Source organism: Heptranchias perlo, chromosome 32 (genome assembly GCF_035084215.1).
Source record: "Heptranchias perlo isolate sHepPer1 chromosome 32, sHepPer1.hap1, whole genome shotgun sequence".
NCBI classification, from domain to species: Eukaryota; Metazoa; Chordata; class Chondrichthyes; order Hexanchiformes; family Hexanchidae; genus Heptranchias; species Heptranchias perlo.
Window position 1 is genome coordinate 24,226,036 of NC_090356.1, and position 22,467 is coordinate 24,248,502.

Consider the following 22,467-nt stretch of genomic DNA (forward strand, 5'->3'; position numbering starts at 1 on the left):
AATCCCATCGCCCATTTTTGGGGGTTATCCAATATCACCCCCATGTATTTATCACACATTTTCTATTTTTCCTTTGTAGTTCCTCGCCCAAACAGCTTTTCTTCATATCCTAGACAAGTCAAATCCTGCTATCACTTATGCACACAAAATCACAATATAGATATGATGAGAGACACCATTAGGCCCATCTAGTTCACCATCCACTAAGAACCTACATTGCCCACGTCCAACTGTTTTTTTTTAATAATTGCAGCGTTTTTACCTCCACTATCCTACCTGGAAGTCAATTTCACGAGTTGGTTACTCTTTTTGTTTGAAGAACTTCCTGATATTAGTCCTAAATTTGCCTTTTGCTTTGAATATGTGTCCCTTTCTCCTACAGTCATTGTATTGTTTAAAGTCCCAGATTTACCTATTCTATAGCATTTATTATCTTTCATTCCTTTTCAAAGCCCATTTTTAGTAACCCCTTTGAGACTTAAAAGCCCAGGTTTCTCCATTTTTTTCCCTAATTATCCTCCAGTGTTAATGATCAGTCTCGTGACTCTTCTCTGCACCACAACCCGATTGTTTCCCTTGGATCTGGACACAATACTCAAGGTGTGGTTTGATCGGAGTAGCGTGGTTTATATATGAATTCCTCTGACTTATATCCTACAAGAACATACTTATCATGTGTTTTGTATCAGTGAGGGTAGGATTGGGCTTGGGTGTGATACATCCATAGTCAAATAACCCATCAACATTCATTACCCAGGCTCACACATGAAGAATTTCTGTTTGGATGAGTTACTATAGGGAAATAGAGATTAATGTACATTGCAATAGGTGAACCCTATGATTGATTGACATGTCCCAATATAAAGAGTATTGCTTGCAGGAAATTTTATGTCACCTCATTTCTTAGATCATGTGCAATACTACCTAAGGTGAGGCAATTCAAAGGTATCGAGCAAAGATAAATTAAAGAGGCTTTGCTGTAGTCATAGGAGAGGGAAAACAAAATGGTTTAGTGCCATTTTGCAATGCAGTGGCACATTTCAACAAAACTATTGCAATGTGGGGAACTGAAAATGGCCTGCATGAAAAGTGCCTTTTCATAAAGGCTGTCACCCTCAAAAAATGTGGGTAGGAGGAGGTAGGAAATATATTTATATATATTGTACCAGTAGCTTTAGTGCAAACTAAAAGATTTATAACCAAAAATCCTCTTTCTGTACAACATTTCAGTTTTTGTCACAATTCAATATTTGCTTTGATCGCCTGTTTGTTAAATACTGTTGAGGTGCACAGATGTTGCTTTTAGCTCCAGTCAGTATTTTGTTCATCTCAGAATAAATGTTTGCTTGTTAACAAATGCCTTTGAATCGGTCTAAATATTTATGATCCTGAAAAACTGATTATTCCAGTAACTATTGAAATGATTGAACATATTCTATCACAGTGCAATTTCTCTCGTTCTTGTTCTTGTTCTCTTTTTTTTATGTCAAAGTAGTTGTCAATGCAGGAAGGATGTTTATAGCAGATGTTAGGCCAAGATTCAGTGAGGCTGGTTCTGAACTCTGTTCTTGGAGATGAGAATTCCTAATGGGCTTCCACTGGGTTGTCAAGCAGATTACTCATCTGTGAGGTGATCAATCTTGCACAAAAGCCTAATGGAAAGCAGAGCTGATAGGAGTTAACACAGAGCATCAGAAATTTCTCACATAGACATCGATGTGAACAGGGTACTGATGATGGCACTAGTAACCTAGGGGATCTCTGTGCTTACACAAAGGTTTGGTAAATTGAATGAAAAATTAAAATGGATACTCCAAAATTCTAGAACCCATCACTAATCTGAACGTGATTAGGATTTGATTTTCCTATTTATCTTGGTAGAAGAACAGCAGCAGAAGAGAGGCCAGACATTGTGAAGAAACAATAAGGATTTCTGTGGCGCAATGCTTCTTTGTTTGCACGAGAGCCAGTCTTAGCAAATTATTCACAAGTCAAGTGTTGAGGTTGTAGAACAAGTATTTGTACCATGTGGCACATGGTGGCGCAAGTGGCACATGTAGAGATGCAAAATTAATAGTTGATTTTGTGCACTTCCTATTGGATGGTTATAGACAAGCATAACAGAGCTCTGGGAACAAGTCACTTGCCCACCTTTGTGTTTGGGACTCACGTGGCACCGGATGGTCCAAGGGGAGATGTAGAATAATTTGCTTGCCACCCATATAGTGTTGCGACTGACAGCAGACCTGATTTGATTGGAGGTGTTATAAATTAAATGAGATGTCATTGACCCACCTAAAAAGGTACTTTTCACTATTGCGTCTGAAGGAATGAATGCCCCCAGTAGCAAATATAATCATTATTACCAGAGAGGCTGTCATCTTTAGCGGCTATGAGCCGCTCGGTCCTCCCACAGAGTTTATTGAGGCGTCAGTCGTGGCTCAGTTGGTAGCATTCTCGCCTGAGTCAGTAGGTTCTGGGTTCAAGTCCCACACCAGAGACCTGAGCATATAATCCAGGCTGATACTTCAGTGCAATACTGAGGGAGTGCTGCACTGTCAGAGGTGCCGCCTTTTGGATGAGACGTTAAACCTGCCCTCTCAGGTGGATGTCAAAGATTCCAGGGCACTATTTTGAAGAAGAGCAGGGAAGTTCTCCATGGAAGTCCTGATCAATAGTATCCCTCAACCAACATCACTAAGAAAAAAATCAGATTATCTGGTCATTGTCACATTGCTGTTTCTGGGACCTTGCTGTGCGCAAATTGGCTGCCACGTTTCCTGCATTGCAACAGTGACTACACTTCAAAAGTACTTAGTTGGCTGTAAAGTGCTTTGGGACGTCCAGAGGTTATGAAAGGCAAGTCTTTTTCAATATAGCTTCTTGCTCATTGGCATTTTTAAAAAACTTTAAATGTTTTTGGCGTCTGTTTCAGAACCATACTTGTGGGTATGTCCTAGCTCTCTATGCCTCAAAGAGAGTGTTTTCACTTGCCCAGATATCTAAGTAAATTCATAGTGGCCAGGAACAGAGCTGGGAGCAACAGCTACTAGCTTTATCCTATGATCCTTCTCGCCTTTGGGAGGCAGCAGAATAATATTACACTAGACTTTAATTTAGGACTTAACAGAAAAACATTTATTAAACAGTGAACAAACAAGTGAACAGCAACAATAAAGCAATATATATTTTTACAGTAGTTAAGCTTCCTTAACTTGTAGAACAAAGTAATAGTTTGCAACTGCTGTGCTAAACTATGATATATAAATTTTATTGCATTGGGATTTTTTTTTCCTTTTCTCATCTCTACAGACTGTATCTGGCCTGACTATATATCATCAAAGGCTCCAGACAGACTCACTGGTCTGAACAAAACGGGTTGACAAACCATCAAAGAAGTGACCAGGACCAAGCACATCTATCAAATGTCTGCCAAATTCAAAAAAAGCTGCCAAAAACCCACACAACAATCCCATAGCATTTCATCACCCCATCAAAGCCTGAGAAATAATGTTAGTCAAAGCTGTGGGGGTGTAACAGTTCCTGGCACAACACATTGCTCCACTGGCTCATCTGTCAATGTTGTGTTGGAGGCGGAATGGTTCAGACCAGGCGCTGATTCCTCAGGATGATGCCAGAGATGTGAAACTATACTTATGAGGAGAGACTTGAAATACTGAGAATATTTCCACTGGAGCAGAAAAGGCAAGGAGATTTAATAGATGTGTTTAAAATCATGAAGAGCTTTGACAGAGTGAATAGGGAAAAATTATTTTGTCTGGTGGGTCATCAGTAATGAGGGGTCCTCAATTTAAAACTTTCATTAAAGAATGAGGAGGGAAGTTAAAATAAATGCCTTTGCATAGCATTGGAACATAGAATGCTTTACCACAGGGAGTGTATGAGGCCTAGACTTGTTTGTTTTAAGGGAAAATTAGATAAATATTTAAAGCAGAGACAAGGATATGGGGAGCAGATCAGTGAGATTAGTTTTGGATTGCTCTAGCAAAGAGCCTGAACAGACACGATAGACAAAATATCCTCTGTTATAACCTTCTATGATTGCTGTTTTCAAATACAATTTTATAATGTACAACCATTTCTTGCAAGGCCGTTCGCTTTAAAGCCACGGGGATGGGGATTGCTCAGGAAATATTTATACTTTTCTTCCACTTGGTTTACCTCTGCCATTAAAGCAGACAAGATCTGTGAGCAAGCTGCTCTGAATATAGTTTGAATAACTGTGCTGAATAGGTTAATTGCATTTTGTATGTGTGTTGCAAATAGCTGATTGAACCTATACTGCTGTTCACCGATTGCTGTGCACCATGGAATGGCATCATTTACAGATTAGAATGGGAGAATTGCTCTTTTGGCCCAGGTTCTAGGACAGCAGGTGGCTTACTTCAAAAAGGAAAGCTGGCAATATTTAGGATCCAAATTTATAAGTTTTTATTTTAATAATCCCTGAACACATTGAAATAGTTAGCCAGCCCTCATGTGCCACGTCTGTACTAGTGTGTGTATTTTGTTTTCTTGACATTTGGTTTTACGTCTATTCTCAGCATCCCACTAAAAAGTCAAAGTTTAGAAATAGTACACTCATTTTATGATATCACAAAGGGGCAGCATGTAGATGAGGAAAAGGAGGGGGCCAAAGATAAGTCCTTGGGGGACTCTGGAGGCAAAGGTGCTGGGTGGGAAGAGAAGCCATTGTAGGACAATGCTCTGGCTATAATCAAAAGCAGAACCAAGCAATTGTAGTCCCACTAAGCTAGACAACAGAGGTGTTGGAGGACCATGTTAAAGGCTGTGGAGAGGTTGAGGAGAACGAAGAGATAATGCACCACAGTCACAGACACAGTCACCGAGGATGCCACTTGTAATCACAATTAGGGCCATTTTGTTGCTTTAGGAGGGGCACAAAGCTGATTGAAGAGACTCAAAGAGGGAGTTGTGGGAAAGATAGGCACGGATTTGGGAGGCACAATTGTGCACTGGTAAGACAGCAGTCAACACAGCTTTAGACGGGGAAGATCCTGTCTAAGCAACCTCCTCGTTTATTTGAGGAAGTGACAATTCAGGTCATCTGTGGTAAACCATACGCCATTTTGTATTTAGTCTTCCAAAATACATTTGATAAAGTTCTACAGGAAAGGTGACTAATTAAAGCTCAAAGCTGTGGGGATTCAGGGCAAAACTAGGCTATGGATAAGAAATTGGCTAAACAGGAGAAATAAACAAGTATTGATCAGAGGGATAATGTTGGGGGTGGGGGGGGGGGGGTTGGTGAGGGGGAAGTAGTAAGTGGGGTGCCCCAGGGCTCAGTATTGGGACCACTTCTGTTTTTAATTTACATCAATGACTTGGGTTCAGAAACTCAATACAAGTTGGTCAAATTTGCAGGTGATACCAAACCCAGAACAGCAGTGGAATTGAAGGAAGCAGCCCAGAAATTACAGAATGAACTACACAAAATATGTGAATAGGCCAAACAATGGCAGATGAAATTTAATGCAGACAAGTGTAAAGTATTGCACATATGAAGGGGAAAAATGGGTACTATGCATACTCCATGAATGGTTTTGAAAGCTAAGGATAACATTGAAAGAAATCTGGGAAACAATCAAGCACAGGAGGCAGTGTAGAGAAGAGTCACAAGGCTGATCCCTAGTGTCGGGGGTGTCAGTTATAAGGAATGACTGGAGAGAGTGAGTTTTTCAGATTGGAAAGGAAGTGTCTGAAAGGTGATCTTAGAAGTATAGAAGGTAGAAATGGTATGGAAAAGGTTAATATTACTTTAAAATAAACAAATTGGGAATAAGACAAGAGGATGTAGTTTCAAACTAGTGAAAGGACTGATATCAGGAGGCATTTCATGCAGAGAGTAATCAACACTTGGGATGGACTTCCAGGTAGTGGTGGAGGCAAAAACCCAGGATTCAATTAAGAAACAAATTATATACAACAATTGAGGGGAGGGAAGAGGGGATGTGTAGGGTTGTTCTGGATGGATGAATTAAGATAGCCCTTCTCATCCATAAGAATCATAGAGTCATAGAGTTATACAGCACGGATAGAGGCCCTTCGGCCCATCGTGTCCGCGCCGGCCATCAAGCCCAGTCTAATCTAATCCCATATTCCAGCATTTGGTCCGTAGCCTTGTATGCTATGGCATTTCAAGTGCTCATCCAAATGCTTCTTGAATGTTGTGAGGGTTCCTGCCTCCACAACCCTTTCAGGCAGTGAGTTCCAGACTCCAACCACCCTCTGGATGAAAAAGTTCTTTCTCAAATCCCCTCTAAACCTCCCGCCTTTTACCTTGAATCTATGTCCCCTTGTTATAGAACCCTCAACGAAGGGAAAAAGCTCCTGAGTATCCATCCTATCTGTGCCCCTCATAATTTTGTACACCTCAATCATGTACCCCCTCAGCCTCCTCTGCTCCAAGGAAAACAAACCCAATCTTCCCAGTCTCTCTTCATAGCTGAAGCGCTCCAGCCCTGGTAACATCCTGGTGAATCTCCTCTGCACCCTCTCCAAAGCGATCACATCCTTCCTGTAGTGTGGCGACCAGAACTGCACACAGTACTCCCAGGCTGTGGCCTAACCAGTGTTTTATACAGCTCCATCATAACCTCCTTGCTCTTATATTCTATGCCTCGGCTAATAAAGGCAAGTATCCCATATGCCTTCTTTACCACCTTATCTACCTGTTCCGCCGCCTTCAGGGATCTGTGAACTTGCACACCAAGATCCCTCTGACCCTCTGTCTTGCCTAGGGTCCTCCCATTCATTGTGTATTCCCTTGCCTTGTTAGTCCCTCCAAAGTGCATCACCTCGCACTTTTCCGGGTTAAATTCCATTTGCCACTGTTCCGCTCATCTGACCAAACCATCTATATCGTCCTGCAGACTGAGGCTATCCTCCTCGCTATTTACCACCCTACCAATTTTTGTATCATCAGTGAACTTACTGATCATACCTTTTACATTCATATCCAAGTCGTTAATGTAGACCACAAACAGCAAGGGCCCCAGCACAGATCCCTGTGGTACCCCACTGGCCACAGGCTTCCAGTCACAAAAACAACCTTCGACCATCACCCTCTGCCTTCTGCCACTAAGCCAGTTTTGTATCCAAAGTGCCAAGGCACCCTGGACTCCATGGGCTTGTTATATCATGGCCAAGCTTGATCCTATGCATATTTGTGCACATGACAGGGAAGTAATCAGGAGTGGAAACACTCATTCCCATAGACAGTGAAGCAAAATTGTAATACTCCACAGTCACTTACCAGAGATCAGATAATTCATTACAGGGTAGGGATTGAATTTGGAACATTCCTGGCCTGGGTCGTTCAATAACACACCATTTACTCAGAGCTACAGAGAGCCAGGTATCATGTTATATATATAAGTTAGAAAAGGGTAAAAAGCACTAATGTATGTGAGGAGCATAGTTGGATTGTGGCAAGCTAGCTGCAACATTCCTAGAAATACATATGCAAGTCATACTTCCATATAAATTAATGGAAATATGTTGCAATGTGACCATTGATAGAGGCTTGCTGCTGCATCTGACAATATCAGCATTTGACTACCTATTCAAAGCCCGAAAAGTAATTTTAGTCAAAGCTGGGATTCAAAGTGAGCTCTTATAGTCTCTGGCAGAACACACCAACACTGGCCTGTCAGTGCTGTGTTTAAGGTGAAATTGGACAATGCTGAGAAATGGAACATCTACATTGCACCAAAGGCTGGATCAAGCACCCACAGTGCAGCCTGGGCAACTTGCAATACATCCCTTAGAATACCCCAACCGCAAAAGAAAACCCAAACACACACATACATTTCATCTTACTGGGCTCAGTGCAAGATTCCAGATCCAAAGTCAAATGAACGTGAATGTCCAGAATGAATAGGAAAGAGAATATTCAAAATCATTTCAAGCAAACAAGTGCAATAACATGGGCGCACTTCATCCCATTTTTCTGACATGGAATAAAGCAAAGGTCCATCAGATAGAGTCATAGAGTTATACAGCACGGATAGAGGCCCTTCGGCCCATCGTGTCCGCGCCAGCCATCAGCCCTGTCTACTCTAATCCCATATTCCAGCATTTGGTCCGTAGCCTTGTATGCTATGGCATTTCAAGTGCTCATCCAAATGCTTCTTGAATGTTGTGAGGGTTCCTGCCTCCACAACCCTTTCAGACAGTGAGTTCCAGACTCCAACCACCCTCTGGGTGAAAAAGTTCTTTCTAAAATCCCCTCTAAACCTCCCGCCTTTTACCTTGAATCTATGTCCCCTTGTTATAGAACCCTCAACGAAGGGAAAAAGCTCCTTAGTATCCATCCTATCTGTGCCCCTCATAATTTTGTACACCTCAATCATGTACCCCCTCAGCCTCCTCTGCTCCAAGGAAAACAAACCCAATCTTCCCAGTCTCTCTTCATAGCTGAAGCGCTCCAGCCCTGGTAACATCCTGGTGAATCTCCTCTGCACCCTCTCCAAAGCGATCACATCCTTCCTGTAGTGTGGCTACCAGAACTGCACACAGTACTCCCAGGCTGTGGCCTAACCAGTGTTTTATACAGCTCCATCATAACCTCCTTGCTCTTATATTCTATGCCTCGGCTAATAAAGGCAAGTATCCCATATGCCTTCTTTACCACCTTATCTACCTGTTCCGCCGCCTTCAGGGATCTGTGAACTTGCACACCAAGATCCCTCTGACCCTCTGTCTTGCCTAGGGTCCTCCCATTCATTGTGTATTCCCTTGCCTTGTTAGTCCCTCCAAAGTGCATCACCTCGCACTTTTCCGGGTTAAATTCCATTTGCCACTGTTCCGCCCATCTGACCAACCCATCTATATCGTCCTGCAGACTGAGGCTATCCTCCTCGCTATTTACCACCCTATAAATATTGGCCAGGAAACCGGGGAGAACTCCCTTTCTCTTTGAAATAGTGGTCATGGAATCTTTTACATCCACCTGAGAGGGCAGAGGGGGCCTCGGTTTAACATCTTATGCAAAAGACCGGCACCTCCAACAGTGCAGCACTCCCTCAGTACTGCACTGGGAGTGTCAGCCTGGATTATGTGCTCAAGTCTCTGGAGTGGGACTTGAACCTGCAACCTTCTGACTCCGAGGCAAGAGTGCTACCAACTGAGCCACGGCTGACTCAATCAGTAAGATGAAAAAGTAATGTTCTGACACCACTGCCACTGGGTTACCAACTGGACCTAAATTTTGTGATGGTTAGGGAGTAGCAAAACACAATCCCTCGAATTAGAAAGCAGCAAGTCTAAGAGGCCACTTATTAGAATGAATAACCAAAGCTTTGTTACAATTGAAATATAATTTACAATTATGTTGATATAAATACACTTAATATATTACTGCATTTGAAGCATTTTCTCCCAGCAACACAGCTGGCATTGATAAACAGAACCATAAACAAAGGGCAGCATATTGTTTTATTATATAAAATTAGGTCTGTCACGTTCACTTGACAGGCCCAGCCCAATATAAGCCATGCAATGTATAAAACAGTGTAAAGATTAATAGATTCCTACCAATGGGATATTGGCTGATAAATTCATCCAATCTCACTTGTGTGGGCTGGCAAATGTGGAAATATTTCTACATTAGTAACACTCAACCAGTCAATTTTTTATAGGTAAATAGAGAAACACTTCAAGTATGATAAAATATTCTCTGAAATCTAATTTTTATTTATTCTTTTGAAACAGACTATCAGTTTATCCAATTAAACTCAGTTGTGGAAGTTTAAAAGAAAAAAGTTTCAAGGGTGTACAGCCTTTCTCACAACTAAAACTCATCACACTATCACTCAGGTCATATATGCATATTTGCACTTAAATTTTATAATGGAAGGTGAAATTAGTATCACAGGGACAGCAGTATTCAGTGCATTGGGGATTTACACCATACAAGTCAGTGTAACCAACTTGAATATATCATCTTATGAGTTATATAAAAAATAAATACTTCCCCATTGCATCATAATTGACACCATAATTCACTGGGTCTCTACAAATGGTTTGAACTTAAAATTTTAAAAATCACTTGCGTTAAAATATCTCCCCCCGCCCCCAATAAATGCTTGCTTTGATGTAATCTTTGAACTTACTTGAAGCACTCGCAATAAAAGTTGCATTACACTCCAGTGTGATTTTTAGCAGATTTCACTATGTAGATATGGAGGTTACATTGGTAATAGCTTAATAATTTTTTTAAAAATCCATAGAAAGAAGCATGGGTCCTCAAAATCCATGTCAAAATTAGAACCTTACAGCAGGAGTGATCTTGCACTGGTGTGGCTGTATGTGTACCAGTAAATGCAGTAACTGGTCCTAAACTGGCATCCATACCAGACCATTACTGCAACTTGTTTGATCAACACTAAATTTTTGAAATGAGTCATACATACACTACTTCCAAATTAATAACCTCTTCCCAGATTAGACATTTTACTTGAAGCTGCACCATGTAACATTAAAAAAAAACTTTCAGTCTGTTGCTATGAACATAAGAAATAGGAGGAGTAGGCTACATGGCCCCTCAAGCCTGCTCCATCATTCATTCAGATCATGGCTGATCTTTGACCTCAACTCCACTTACTTGCCCAATCCCCATAGCCCTTGATTCCCCTAGAGTTCAGAAATCTGTCTCTCTCAACTTTGAATATATTCAACTACTTGGCACCCACAGCCTTCTGGGGTAGAGAATTCTAAAGATTCACAATCTGCTGAGTGAAGAAATTCCTTGTCATCTCAGTCTTAAATGCCTGACCCCTTATCCTGTGACTATGCCCCCTAGTTCTAGACTCTCCAGCCATGGGAAATAACCTCAGCATCTACCCTGTCAAGCCCCCTCAGAATCTTATATGTTTCAATGAGATCACCTCTCATTCTTCTAAACTCCAGAGTATAGGCCCATTCTACTCAGCCTTGCCTCATAAGACAACCCTCTCATCCCAGGAATTAATCTAATGAACCTTTGCTGCACTGCCTCTAAGGCATATCCTTCCTTAGATAAGGAGTCCAAAACTGTACACAGTACTCCAGGTGAGCTCTCACCAAAGCCCTGTACAACTATAGTAAGACTTCCTTATTTTTGTACTCAACACTGCTGATCCCTCACAATTTTTTGAATTAAAGGAAATATATTGTATCTAAATTATAGTATTATTCAGATTTTATTTCTTCCAATGGCATGCTCTGTCTGGATAGCTTTCTATAAATTGAATGATAAATGAACAAATGGGGCTGCTAAGCCCAGCCACTACTATTGTATATTCAGCTGATGCAACAAAGATAAAACAACCTAGGATTTGGCTTCTCCTAGGTCCACATGGATGCTTCACTGGTCTGAGAATTGATCACACATGACTTGCAGATGTACATCTGACAGCAACAAGGCCAAATATGAAACATTTTACAGTAAGTACATCCATCTATTACCTTGGTGCAGAGATGATGGCAACACTCAATAAAACAAATACTTTATCTCAGCAAGAGATTAATGCACCTAAAGAATGTGTTAAAAGCTCCCCTCTGATAATGCTCCAGTATGGCACTGAGCAACACAGTCCAAGACAACCCTCAGTCTGCACAGTTAGCTAATCTAAACCAGGGCAGACATTGGAGTGTGACAACTGGCCTCAGTGTCCTCCTGGGATTGTGGGAGAATGGGGGGTGGGTAAAGAAAAGGTGGGGGGAGAAAAGGTAACTATTTCAAATTGCTATCAATTGCTTCAAATTGATCCCTGCTGAAAGTGCATGTGGATGTTGGAGGAAAAGATCAGGCACCGTTGTATAGCTCTTCACAGTAAAATAGCCTCTTTCTGTCTAGTGCAGAGTAAGAGGACTTCTGGTATTCATGGAATCGTAGCCCAGCACATATTATAGCATTCAGAAAAATGGCGATGGGAGTGAAGTCTGAAAAAGAGGGGAAAAAAAAACATATGCTGCAAAAGCTTTGCTATGCTGTAAAGGTAGCATCCACAGGGATACATTCAAAAGTCTGGAGGAATCACTCAGCTTAAGGGTAACCTAAACAGTCCTGGTATAGTGTTTCAAAGACAAAAGTGAACCAGAAACTATTAATTTCTTGGTTAAACTTGATGTTCCCTATTCCCAGTAAATAATCTAGCTTTCTCAAGGCACACTGCTAGTTCATCAAACAACTAAGTTTTAATAGTGGAAAATAGCCTTAAGAGTTAAGGAAATAGAATAACCCCAAATTGAGTTGCATTATCTTGGACCAAGAATCTAGCTGGAAAAAAATTACCCAATAAGAACCATTTGTGGATTAAAGACACTTTATGGGATATAGGTCTGCATTTTTTTCTTATCTATTAACAACACTGGACTTGAACAGACTACTCAAATTGTATTAAGATGGCAGGGTTCACTCAAGAAATGAAGCTTCGGCTTTATAAAAGTCGTGTCAAGGTGATCACCATTGTCACTATGATTTTAGTGTAAATAGGAAGTGTGATTTTATGCCCACTTGAATGCTGAAAAAACTCAGCAGTACATTTATAGATTTTATGCTTCCAAATTTGGGTTGTTTCTCAAGAGATCATTTTGAGCTGGGATGAAGTACTAGGTTACAGGTTTATGACTGGTTAGGAGCAAGTGGAGGTGATGAACTAAGAATATGGGTTAATTAGAAATTTTTCCTGTGATTGTTATTGAAATGCTCTTGAATAGGCACTGGTACTAGAAAGGCTAGTTTTCTCAGGAGGTACGGGGTGGGGGCTCCTAAGGGTCAACTCCAAAAAAAAAGGTTCCTATGTACTTATAACCCAGCCCATAAACAAACAAGTTAGAAATTAAATTCCAATCTTCTTTTGTAGGTGAATTTCAGTTCAGTAACATCTGAATATTTATTTGGATCAAACTGATAATTAATCCTCCAATTAGTGTGGGTCTGCAAATCTATATTATTTTCACTTGATGTTGGAATTGCTGAAATAAAAGATGGCCCTAGCAGTGTGATTTGAAAACCAGCCCAAATTTGACTTTAAAAAAAAATCATTCGTGGTATGTGGTGTCACGGGCAATAAATGCTGGCCTTGCCAATCCCTAATTGCCCTTGAGAAGGTGGTGTGATGTGCTGCCTTCTTAAACCGCTGCAGTCCATGTGGTTATGGAAACAGCTATTCTAGCAGAAAACATCTGTAAAATTTGGTACAGATCCACAAAGTAATTCTTGAATAAGGAGTACATCAGCAAGAAAAAGGGGAAAGAAACCAAAAATTTAATAGGATTCTCCACCTTTCCATTTCTCCCCCTCCTTTTTAAATGTTTTTGTTTTGGTTAATAGGTTTCTTGATTTAAAAGGGTCCATGGATAAGAAACCACTTTCCTTCATGAGAGCTCTGATAGTTAATAAAATCATCATGTGTCTTTAATAAATTGAACCTGTTAATAGGAATTAACTGTACTTCATTGCACAATTCAGCAATATAGTTATATTGTAATAGTGATATAGTTATGTAAAAAAGCACTTTCCTCCCACAATATGAAACAGCTTTCAAGAATTTAATTTGTATTGTACCAAACAGCAACAACATAAAAAAAACTAAAAATGTAGGGAAACTTGAGTCTTCAAAAGGGAACGTGTTCATAGGTACAAAAGTTGCCGGTGCCTTTTTATTCTTTTTACTCTAGTCACAGCACCTTTACGCAACAAAATGATCTTAATGTGCACGTTTTCTGCATTTCAAACGTTTATCTACATCAATAAATCTAACACAATACTTAGAGACAGAACAAAGATACAAAGGGGGAAAAAAATCTTGGGGGCAGGTCCAACAATTAATACGGCAGAAATTAAAGTCTAATTACTGATCTACTTTCTAACATAATGGGAAATAGATATCTCCAATTTTAAATTATTTTTTCATAATCAAACATCCTGACATTTAAGAGCATACCCTGATGGTTAAGGGAGTACGCCCTTTACTCGATAACAATAGTATTTCCAGTCTCTCCATGAAAATCTGCCATCTTGAGCACACATTATCCAGGGTTAGAAAGGATGCCTATTTGTAGAACTTCTCATGAAGCCACTCACTGACACTCCCACAATGCAAGAGAAACCCTTGAAGTTGCAGGTCTCCAAAAAGAGAGGGAAGGAAGATTAAAATAAATTATGACCAAGGTATAAAAATGGGACAGAATACTGAACTGAGATCCCCAGAATACTAGTAAAATCTCAGAATCCCATGAAGTGAAAACAGAATTTGATTTATTCAGTTGCCCTAAACCACTGCCCCCAACTATGTTGATTTCCTGCAAACTATAAGGCTTTTTAACATTGTTGGATTTGTTTGTTTGAGGAGGGCTGAAGGGGAGAAAGTACTTACATTGATGGCACTTTTCTCTTCACATGTAAATTAAGCCAACAGCATAATTCAGTGCTCTCATTGTAAAAGCCAATATGCTTCATCCACCATTTAAACAAAGACAAAAAAGATTCCCCCTACCTCCCCCATAACCCTAGACCTGTCTTTTTAAGTACAGTGGTGCAAAAGCAGCACTTTTAAGGGAGCTCATTTGCCTACCATATGGCTGTCCAAGGGTTCACTATTTAAATTGAACAGCTAACTCTGGGGTACAGAAAGGATGAACGAGCATCCATTTTTTCCCTTTTGAAAAATCTAGTGAAGTATTTTACAAAGTGAAATTACAAAATATTAAATACTCCATCCCCCCAAAATAGAAGCTATCCTTTCCCAATCTGCAAGGTAGGCTAGTTACTTCATGAATGTGCTCTTTTATGTCAATTTATGTATTACAGTATAAAAATTAAATCAAGCATTTAAAATACATCGAACTTCAAAATGGACATCAATCCTCATTAATGAGACACTGCAGCTTACAGCAGAATGAAAAATAATGATACTGAAATGCAATTACAATCAAGAAGTTCAGACAACCTCAAGAGCAAAAAAATTTAACAGTTTTGAAGTCATCTCAAATTGGAGTTAGATTACATCTTTGAAATTACTTCCTAGGACCAATTTTCTCAGCACATATAATTTGTTCATGTGCTACAAATTCACATTTTTGTGCTGCCAGACACTAATTGTGTAATCTATGTCATTTGTGCATGATGACATGTTCAAGAGGATCAAATGATTATGGCATCAACATTGCAGATTTAATAAGAAATAATGTAGCCTGTTGTGAGAAATTGTATCACAAGTACATGTTACAAGCTAGGAATGTCCTCCATTACTAACCTTTTAATAGAGTAAATGAACACCATAAGATGTAAAAATTGGATATCTGATTCAAATTTCTATTGTCCATGATTAAATAAAGTTTTTTTTAAAAATCTACTAGAAAAAGGAACCATACAAAAGACTGGGTACAATGCCTTTTAAAACCCAGTGTAGTCTTCAGTTCAAATGAACTTGTCATATGTTACCACCACCTGGCAACACCATTTAAATATGGGGCATTATACTTTCGTAAGTTTATATAAAGCAGAGCAACATGAAGATGGTTTTCCTGGTGCCAACACCATTGTTCGAATGCATTTGTTTAAAAAGCACACTGTGCACCATTGCTTTTTCATGCCTGCCTTTGCTCGGCAATGGGAATAGGAATAGTTAAGAAAAAACACCAAAAGTTTGCTAACTTTTTAAACAGGAACACCTCACTGTTTTAACTCTTACAGACTTCAAAATAAAAATGAAAGTTACAGCAACCTCAATTTGAACACTGCAATTTAGAAAAGGAGTCGGTGCTGTTATTAGTTTGGCAAGCTTCCAGATGGTGCTAACAAAATGGCAAAAACATAGAACAATCCCAGCAAAAGATTCAGCTTTGCAGTCATCTGGGGAATTTTGGTATAATTCTGGCTTCGAAACTGTCGCTCCAGTGAAAACGCCAAAGGCACAGTTAAAAGTGGCAATGCGAGGCTGATTGTATAACGAGTTGCTAATATACAAAATATTACATAGGGTATGAATATTAGCAGGTTATACACAATATAAGATAGTGTTGGTCCAATGATAATGGCAAAGGTAACTATCCCAGCCTGCTTATCAGACTCCATGTCTCTGGTATTGTTACTGTGTAAGATGGCTTCCGTATTGAGTGCTAAAGGAATTGCATAAAGTAGTGGTGAGAGGGCAAGGTAACCGACTTGAACAGCGTAGGCAAACATCACAGCTAATGGTCCAAAGGTGATCAGAATGACGATATCACCCAGAGCAAAGTATTTAAATCCAATACCTGTAGGACAAAAAAAAGACAAGGCTTAGAAAAGTTACATTTCATATACACACGCACGAACGTAAAACTTTTGGCTCAGAGCCACCTGATAGTATTTAAAACACACACTGGATGGCCTCATGGACCACTTAACTATCGGCCTCTCATTCAGTTATGTTGGAGTTTGAGTAATTGGATTCAAATATTTTCTATGCACACTAACAACACAGTAAGTACCCCACACAAAATAAAGATAGGACAGAGAGGATTTATCCATTAAAACTCCTAAAATAGTGCAAAAACTTGCAAAGTATTCAATTCTGGGCAATAATTTGGATTATATAGATATTCTACATTAATTGCTCATCGGTGCCTCTCTTAGGATGTTAAATGATGCTCCAGCAGTAGTTAAATTAAAAACAACCGCTGTAATACATAGGCGACAAAATAAGCCTCTCTTTCACCGGTCATACCTACTACTTACTGATGTATGGCAATCATACCACACGAGTGTGCAAAAAAATAAAAATTCCATATTTAGTGCTGTTGGAACATTTATGGCATCAGAGTAGGGACCGCCAACTCTTAGCTTGCCAAAAAGATTAACACCTTCTGAAGGGGAGGGAAAATTTATAACAAATGTTATTTGTACAGACTCATTTCTACTTGCATCAGATATGAGCAGGCCAAGGGGTTACAATGGTAAATGGGTGAACTGAATGAGCAACTAGCGTAGATAATGAAACTCTGATTTTTAAACAATTTTGGGATTGAACTAGATGTATGCACAATTTGCTTTGCCTTGACTATTAATGCTGGGAATTGAGTTAAACTTTGCATTCAAATGAAGTATTTGGCAAGCAACTCAGTATGAAATATAAAGCAGTTGATTGCTCTTAGTAAAACACTCATTTGACCTATTTGTTGCTGTTTTGGGATGGGAGTGAGAGTTAGTTCATCTTTGAGCAATTGACTCACTGACTGACTAAGGTTCCAAAGGCTGAGCCTGAAGAAGCCAGGATCTTAAGACTGCAACCCCCACAGCCAGCTAACAACAAAGCAACTCTCAGTTCCCACCAACATATAGCAATGTCAATGACACCACTTCCCAGTATACCCCAGATGACTGCTGCTGTTATCTATAACATGCCCACCAGAGTCCTTCTGCTGTTCTCTCTCAAATCCAGGAATCCCAGAAACAGAGGCAAGTACAAGAGCAGAAGGGAGGAGGACAGTACATGTGTGTGAGAGGAATAGAACACAGAAGTAGAGGAATGGAACTAATGGAGGAAAGGGGTGCTGATGGGGAGGGAGATGGAGGAGGAAAGAAGGAAACTGAGGAGAGAAAACATCTGGAGTAAAATACAACTTTGGTAGGGGCGCAAAATACAGAAGTCCATGGAAAGGAAAAATCACATAAGGTGTGTGACAGGCGACAGATTTGTATCTCCACTGAAGTTGAATTTTACCCCCAATAATAGTGCATTTTCAGTACAACTTTTAGAATTGTTGCAAAGCAGAAATCACTTCACATATACATTAGCACCGTGGTGTAAATGCACTCAAACAAACAGCCCACAAGGGGCTTGCCTACTTTTATTAAAGGCTGGACATAAATGGCCTAGGATATTTAAGGAAAATTAACTATCTAAGCTTGATGCAAATGTACATGACAGGGTGCACTTGTACTTAATGTTGCTGGCAGTTCTATTTCAGTGTTGGACAGAATACATCTTGTGTATCTACAATTGAAAGTTAGTTTCAAAAAGGAATTATTTAGAAATTATACATATGGGGCAACTAAACATTGGTTTAGTAATGGTATTGCCCAAAATACATGCTCTGATATTTGCCAATATTTGGCATAAAGAAGTGATGGTTCAGGTACATTCCCATGAGGGGGAAAGGTAGGGCAATTAAAGCCAGAGCTCCCTGGATAACAAAAGAGATAGAGTAAGGTGAAGCAGAAAAAAAGGCGTATAACAGATGTCAGGTTGATAATACAAGTGAGAACCAGGCTGAATATAGAAAATTCAGAGGGGAAGTGAAAAAGGAAATAAGAGGGGCAAAGAGAGTTTGGGAATAGATTGGCAGCTAACATAAGAGAATCCAAAAGACTTCAATAGGCATATACCAAGGAAGAAGATGCTGCCAAAGTCGCAGTAAAAGAGGTAGTTGAGATACTGGATGGGCTAAAAATTGAGAAAGGACATACTGGAAAGGCTAGCTGTACTTAAAGTAGATAAGTCACCCAGTCAGGATGGGATGCATCCTAGGTTGCTGAGTGAAGAAAGAGTGGAAATTGTGGAAGTACTGGCCGTAATCTTCCAATCATCCTAAAATAGGGGGCGGGTGGTGCCAGGGGACTGGAGAATTGCAAATGTTACAACCTTGTTCCAAAAAGGATAAATCCAGCAGCTACAGTTTAACTTTGGTGGTGGGGAAACTTTTAGAAACGATAATCCGGGACAAAGTTAATAGTCACTTGGACAAGTGTGGATTAATTAAGCAAAGCCAGCACGGATTTGTTAAAGGCAAATCGTGTTTAACTAACTTGATAGAGTTTTTTGAGGAGATAACAGAAGGGGTCGATGAGAGCAATGCAGTAGAAGTGGTATGTATGGACTTCCAAAAGAAGTTTGATAAAGTGCAGCATAATAGGCTTGTCATCAAAGTTGAAGCCCATGAAATAAAGGGGACAGTGGCAGCATGGTTACGAAATTGACTAAGTGACAGGAAACAGAGAGTAGTGGTGAATGACTGTTTTTCAGACTGGAGGGAGGTATACAGTGGTGTTCACCAGGGGTCAGTATTCAGACCACTGCTTTTCTTGATATATATTAATGACTTGGATGTACAGGGCACAATTTCAAAATTGGGCTTTATAAATAGAGGCAGAGAGTACAAAAGCAAGGAAGTTATGAACCACCTTTATAAAACACTGGATCGGCCACAGCTGGAGTGTTGTGTCCAGTTCTAGGCACCACACTTTTGGAAAGATGTGAAGGCCTTAGAGAGGGTGCAGAAGAGATTTCCTAGAATGATTCCACTTCAAAGGCTACTACACAAAATAAGAGCTCATGGTGTAGGGGGTAACATATAAGCACGGATAAAGGATTGGTTAGCTAACAGGAAACAGAGAGTAGGCATAAATGGGTCATTTTCAGGTTGGCAAGATGTAATGAGTGGAAGGCCATGGGGATCAGTGCTGGGGCCTCATCTATTTACAATATATCAATGACTTGGATGAAGGGACCAAAAGTATGGCTGCTAAATTTGCTGATGACACAAAAGGTAGGTAGGAAAGTTGTGAAGAGGACATAAGGAGTCTGCAAAGGGATATAGGTAGGTTAAGTGAGTGGGCAAAAATTTGGCAGATGGAGTATGTGGGAAAATGTGAATTTGTCCACTTTGGCAGGAGGAATAGAAAAGCAGTATGTTATTTAAATGGAGAGAGACTGCAGAACTCTGAGGTACAGAGGGATCTGGGTGTCCCACTACATGAATCACAAAAAGTTAGCATGCTGGTACAGCAAGTGATTAGGAAGGCAAATGGAATGTTGTCATTTATTGCAAGGGGAATGGAATATAAAAGTAGAGATGTTTTGCTACAGTTGTGCAGGGCATTGGTGAGACCACATCTAGAATACTGTGTGCAGTTTTGGTCTCCTTATTTAAGAAAGGACATAATTGCTTTGGAGGCGGTTCAGCGAAGGTTCAATCGACTGATTCCTGGGATGAGGGGGTTATCTTATGAGGAAAGGTTGGACAAGTTGCACCTGTATACATTGGAGTTTAGAAGAATGAGGTGATCTTATTGAAACATAAGATCCTGAGGGGACTAGAAGGGGCAGATGCTGAGGGGATGCTTCCCCTCGCAGGAGAGACTAGAACTAGGGGCCACAGTTTAAAAATAAAAACGGGTCTCCCATTTAAGACGGAGATGAGGAGAAACTTTTTCTCTCAAAGGGTCGTGAGTCTGTGGAACTCTCTTCCCCAGAGAGTGGTGGAGGCAGGGTCATTGAATATTTTTAAGGCTGAGTTAGATAGATTCCTGATTAACAAGGGAGTCAAAGGTTATAGTAGGTAGATGGGAAAGTATGGTTGAGGTCACAATCAGATCAGGCATGATCTTATCAAATGGCAGAGCAGGCTCGAGGGGCCGAATGGCCTACTCCTGCTCTTAATTTGTATGTTTGTATGTAGAGCAGAGGAGGTTGAGAGGAGATTTGATAGAGGTATTCAAAATCATAAAGTGTCTAGACAGAGTAGATAGAGAGAAACTGTTCCCAGTGATGGAAGGGTCAAGAACCAGAGGACATATGTTTAAGGTGATTGGCAAAAGAACCAAAAAGGTGACACGAGGAAAAACTTTTTTTTTAAAAACCACAGCAAGTGGTTAAGATCTGGAATGCACTGCCTGAGGGGTGGTGGAGGCAGATTCAGTCGTGGATTTCAAAAGGGAATTGGATAAATACTTAAAGGGAAAAAAAACTGCAGGGCTACAGGGAAAGGGAGGAGTGGGACTAGCTAGCTTGCTCTTACCGTGAGCCAGCAAGGGCTGAACAGGCCGAATGGCCTCCTTCTGTGCTGTAACAGTTCTATGATTCAAAACATTTTCTAAGTGTTAAATAAATCTTTGTAAATGAATTGTTTCATGATCTTTAATTTATCTTTTAATCAATAAGCACCAAATACAACACAAAAGAACATGGCATCTTTTAACCAAAGCCATTTGCCAGAAATTTCTCATCCTGTAACTGTTAACAAGATTTCAGTATCTCACTTCCTTTCATGGCAGACGGTAAAAAGCAGAAGTGAAATTAGGTAAGTTTCAAAAACAAAATTAAAAAGTATGGAGGAAAGTAACCAGGTGTTGGACAAACCCAGCCTCTTGATGAAATAAACAAACAAATAGGATTCAGCTCTGATGAAGGGTCCTATTCGAAAACGGATACCGACTGGTTTGTTGTGCATTTTACTTTTTTTTTTGCTTCCAATTTCCAGCATTCACATTTTTCAATATCTCAAATAAACAATGGTTGACTCTGGAGGTTTGAGCTTGTTTCTTAGGGTCCTTGTCATTAATAACACCCAGTCATCCTGCCCTCATACAATTATTTCTCCTAGGAGTTGTCAACATCAGGGAAACGTTACAATTGAGTTTATAATAATAAAAAAACAAATTGCAAAATATCCATACCTGGACCTGAAATATATTAAAATAGATTGCCTTTCAACTAAAATAAAGACAATTCTGCATGTCTCCTCCGCACTCACCTCCAGTGTACAGAAACGAGCTCGACAGACCCCCGAAGAAGATGAGAGCCAGGTGCTCGAGTTTGAGCTTGCATAGGAAGTAGAGGGAGGAGGCGCAGAGACAGCCCAGGGTGTAGAGAAAGGCTCCGAACCGCACCACGTCCTGCGGCTCCAGGATCCGATCCACCAGGGTCCGGTCGTCGCTCTTCTTGTGATCGATGCCCCGGCTGAAGTCGTAGTAGGTGTTGACCAGGTTGCCGGCCGCGTGCACGGCCAGCACGGCCAGAGCGGCCAGGACGGAGATGGCCAGGTCCAGCTCGCCCAGGTTCTTGTAAGCCAGCGCCGTGCCCAGGGCCACGGGGGTGAGCGAGGCGCTGAAGCTCCAGGGCCGCAGCGCCAGCACGTAAGCGGCACACTTGTGCCTCAGGCTCTTGGTGCTCCTGCCGAGATCCGGCGGCGGCGGCGGCACCGCGTCCCTGCCCCTGTCCGCAGCGGGACCCAGGTTCCTCGACTCACTGTCCACGTCGATCTGATTAACGCCCCCATTTTCTTTCATCATCGGCCCGCGTTAACAACTATTCAACAACCGGCGCCAGCAGCGGCCAAGACGTCTTCTGGTAAAGTCCCACCATCACCCGAAAATCACAACGTCAAACCCCCGCTGCCAACAAGCCGGCACAATGCACGAGCACTGACTTTTTAAAATAAATAACGGTTGGGGTGGGGGTTAGGGAACTGCGTAGCCGCACGCGCGGCACCAAAGCAACGTCCTCGCTGGCCACAGGCATGCGCAGAACCCTCAAAGTAACGGGGTGAAGTGATGGCCTGCGTCCGCGCGACGTCAACGGAATTCCCTCGCGCGGAGCCGCATGCGCAGTCGGCGCTGCGACTTTTTCTCTCCTCTCTCAGTGAATGGTTGCCTCTTTTCAACGCCACAGCGACCCG

The 22,467-nt window shown here is 40.9% G+C and overlaps 1 protein-coding gene across 1 annotated transcript; it reads right to left on the reverse strand.

Annotated features, from left to right (window-relative positions):
- Positions 1-13,564: 13,564 nt before the first annotated feature.
- On the reverse strand, positions 13,565-22,341 carry ubiad1 (UbiA prenyltransferase domain containing 1). The gene is made up of 2 exons (XM_067970642.1): positions 21,544-22,341; positions 13,565-16,284 (listed from the first exon to the last, which is right to left on the reverse strand). The coding sequence occupies exons 1-2, from the start codon at positions 22,079-22,081 to the stop codon at positions 15,800-15,802; spliced, it is 1,023 nt and encodes a 340-aa protein (XP_067826743.1). The 5' UTR covers positions 22,082-22,341; the 3' UTR covers positions 13,565-15,799.
- Between the last annotated feature and the right edge of the window lie 126 nt (positions 22,342-22,467).

Excerpts from the sequence above, each read along its gene's own strand:
- ubiad1 (XM_067970642.1), bottom strand. The coding sequence starts at position 22,081 with ATGATGAAAGAAAATGGGGGCGTTAATCAGATCGACGTGGACAGTGAG. Across the intron at positions 16,285-21,543 it reads CTCGTTTCTGTACACTGGAG|GTATTGGATTTAAATACTTT; the intron begins GTGAGTGCGGAG and ends TTTGTCCTACAG.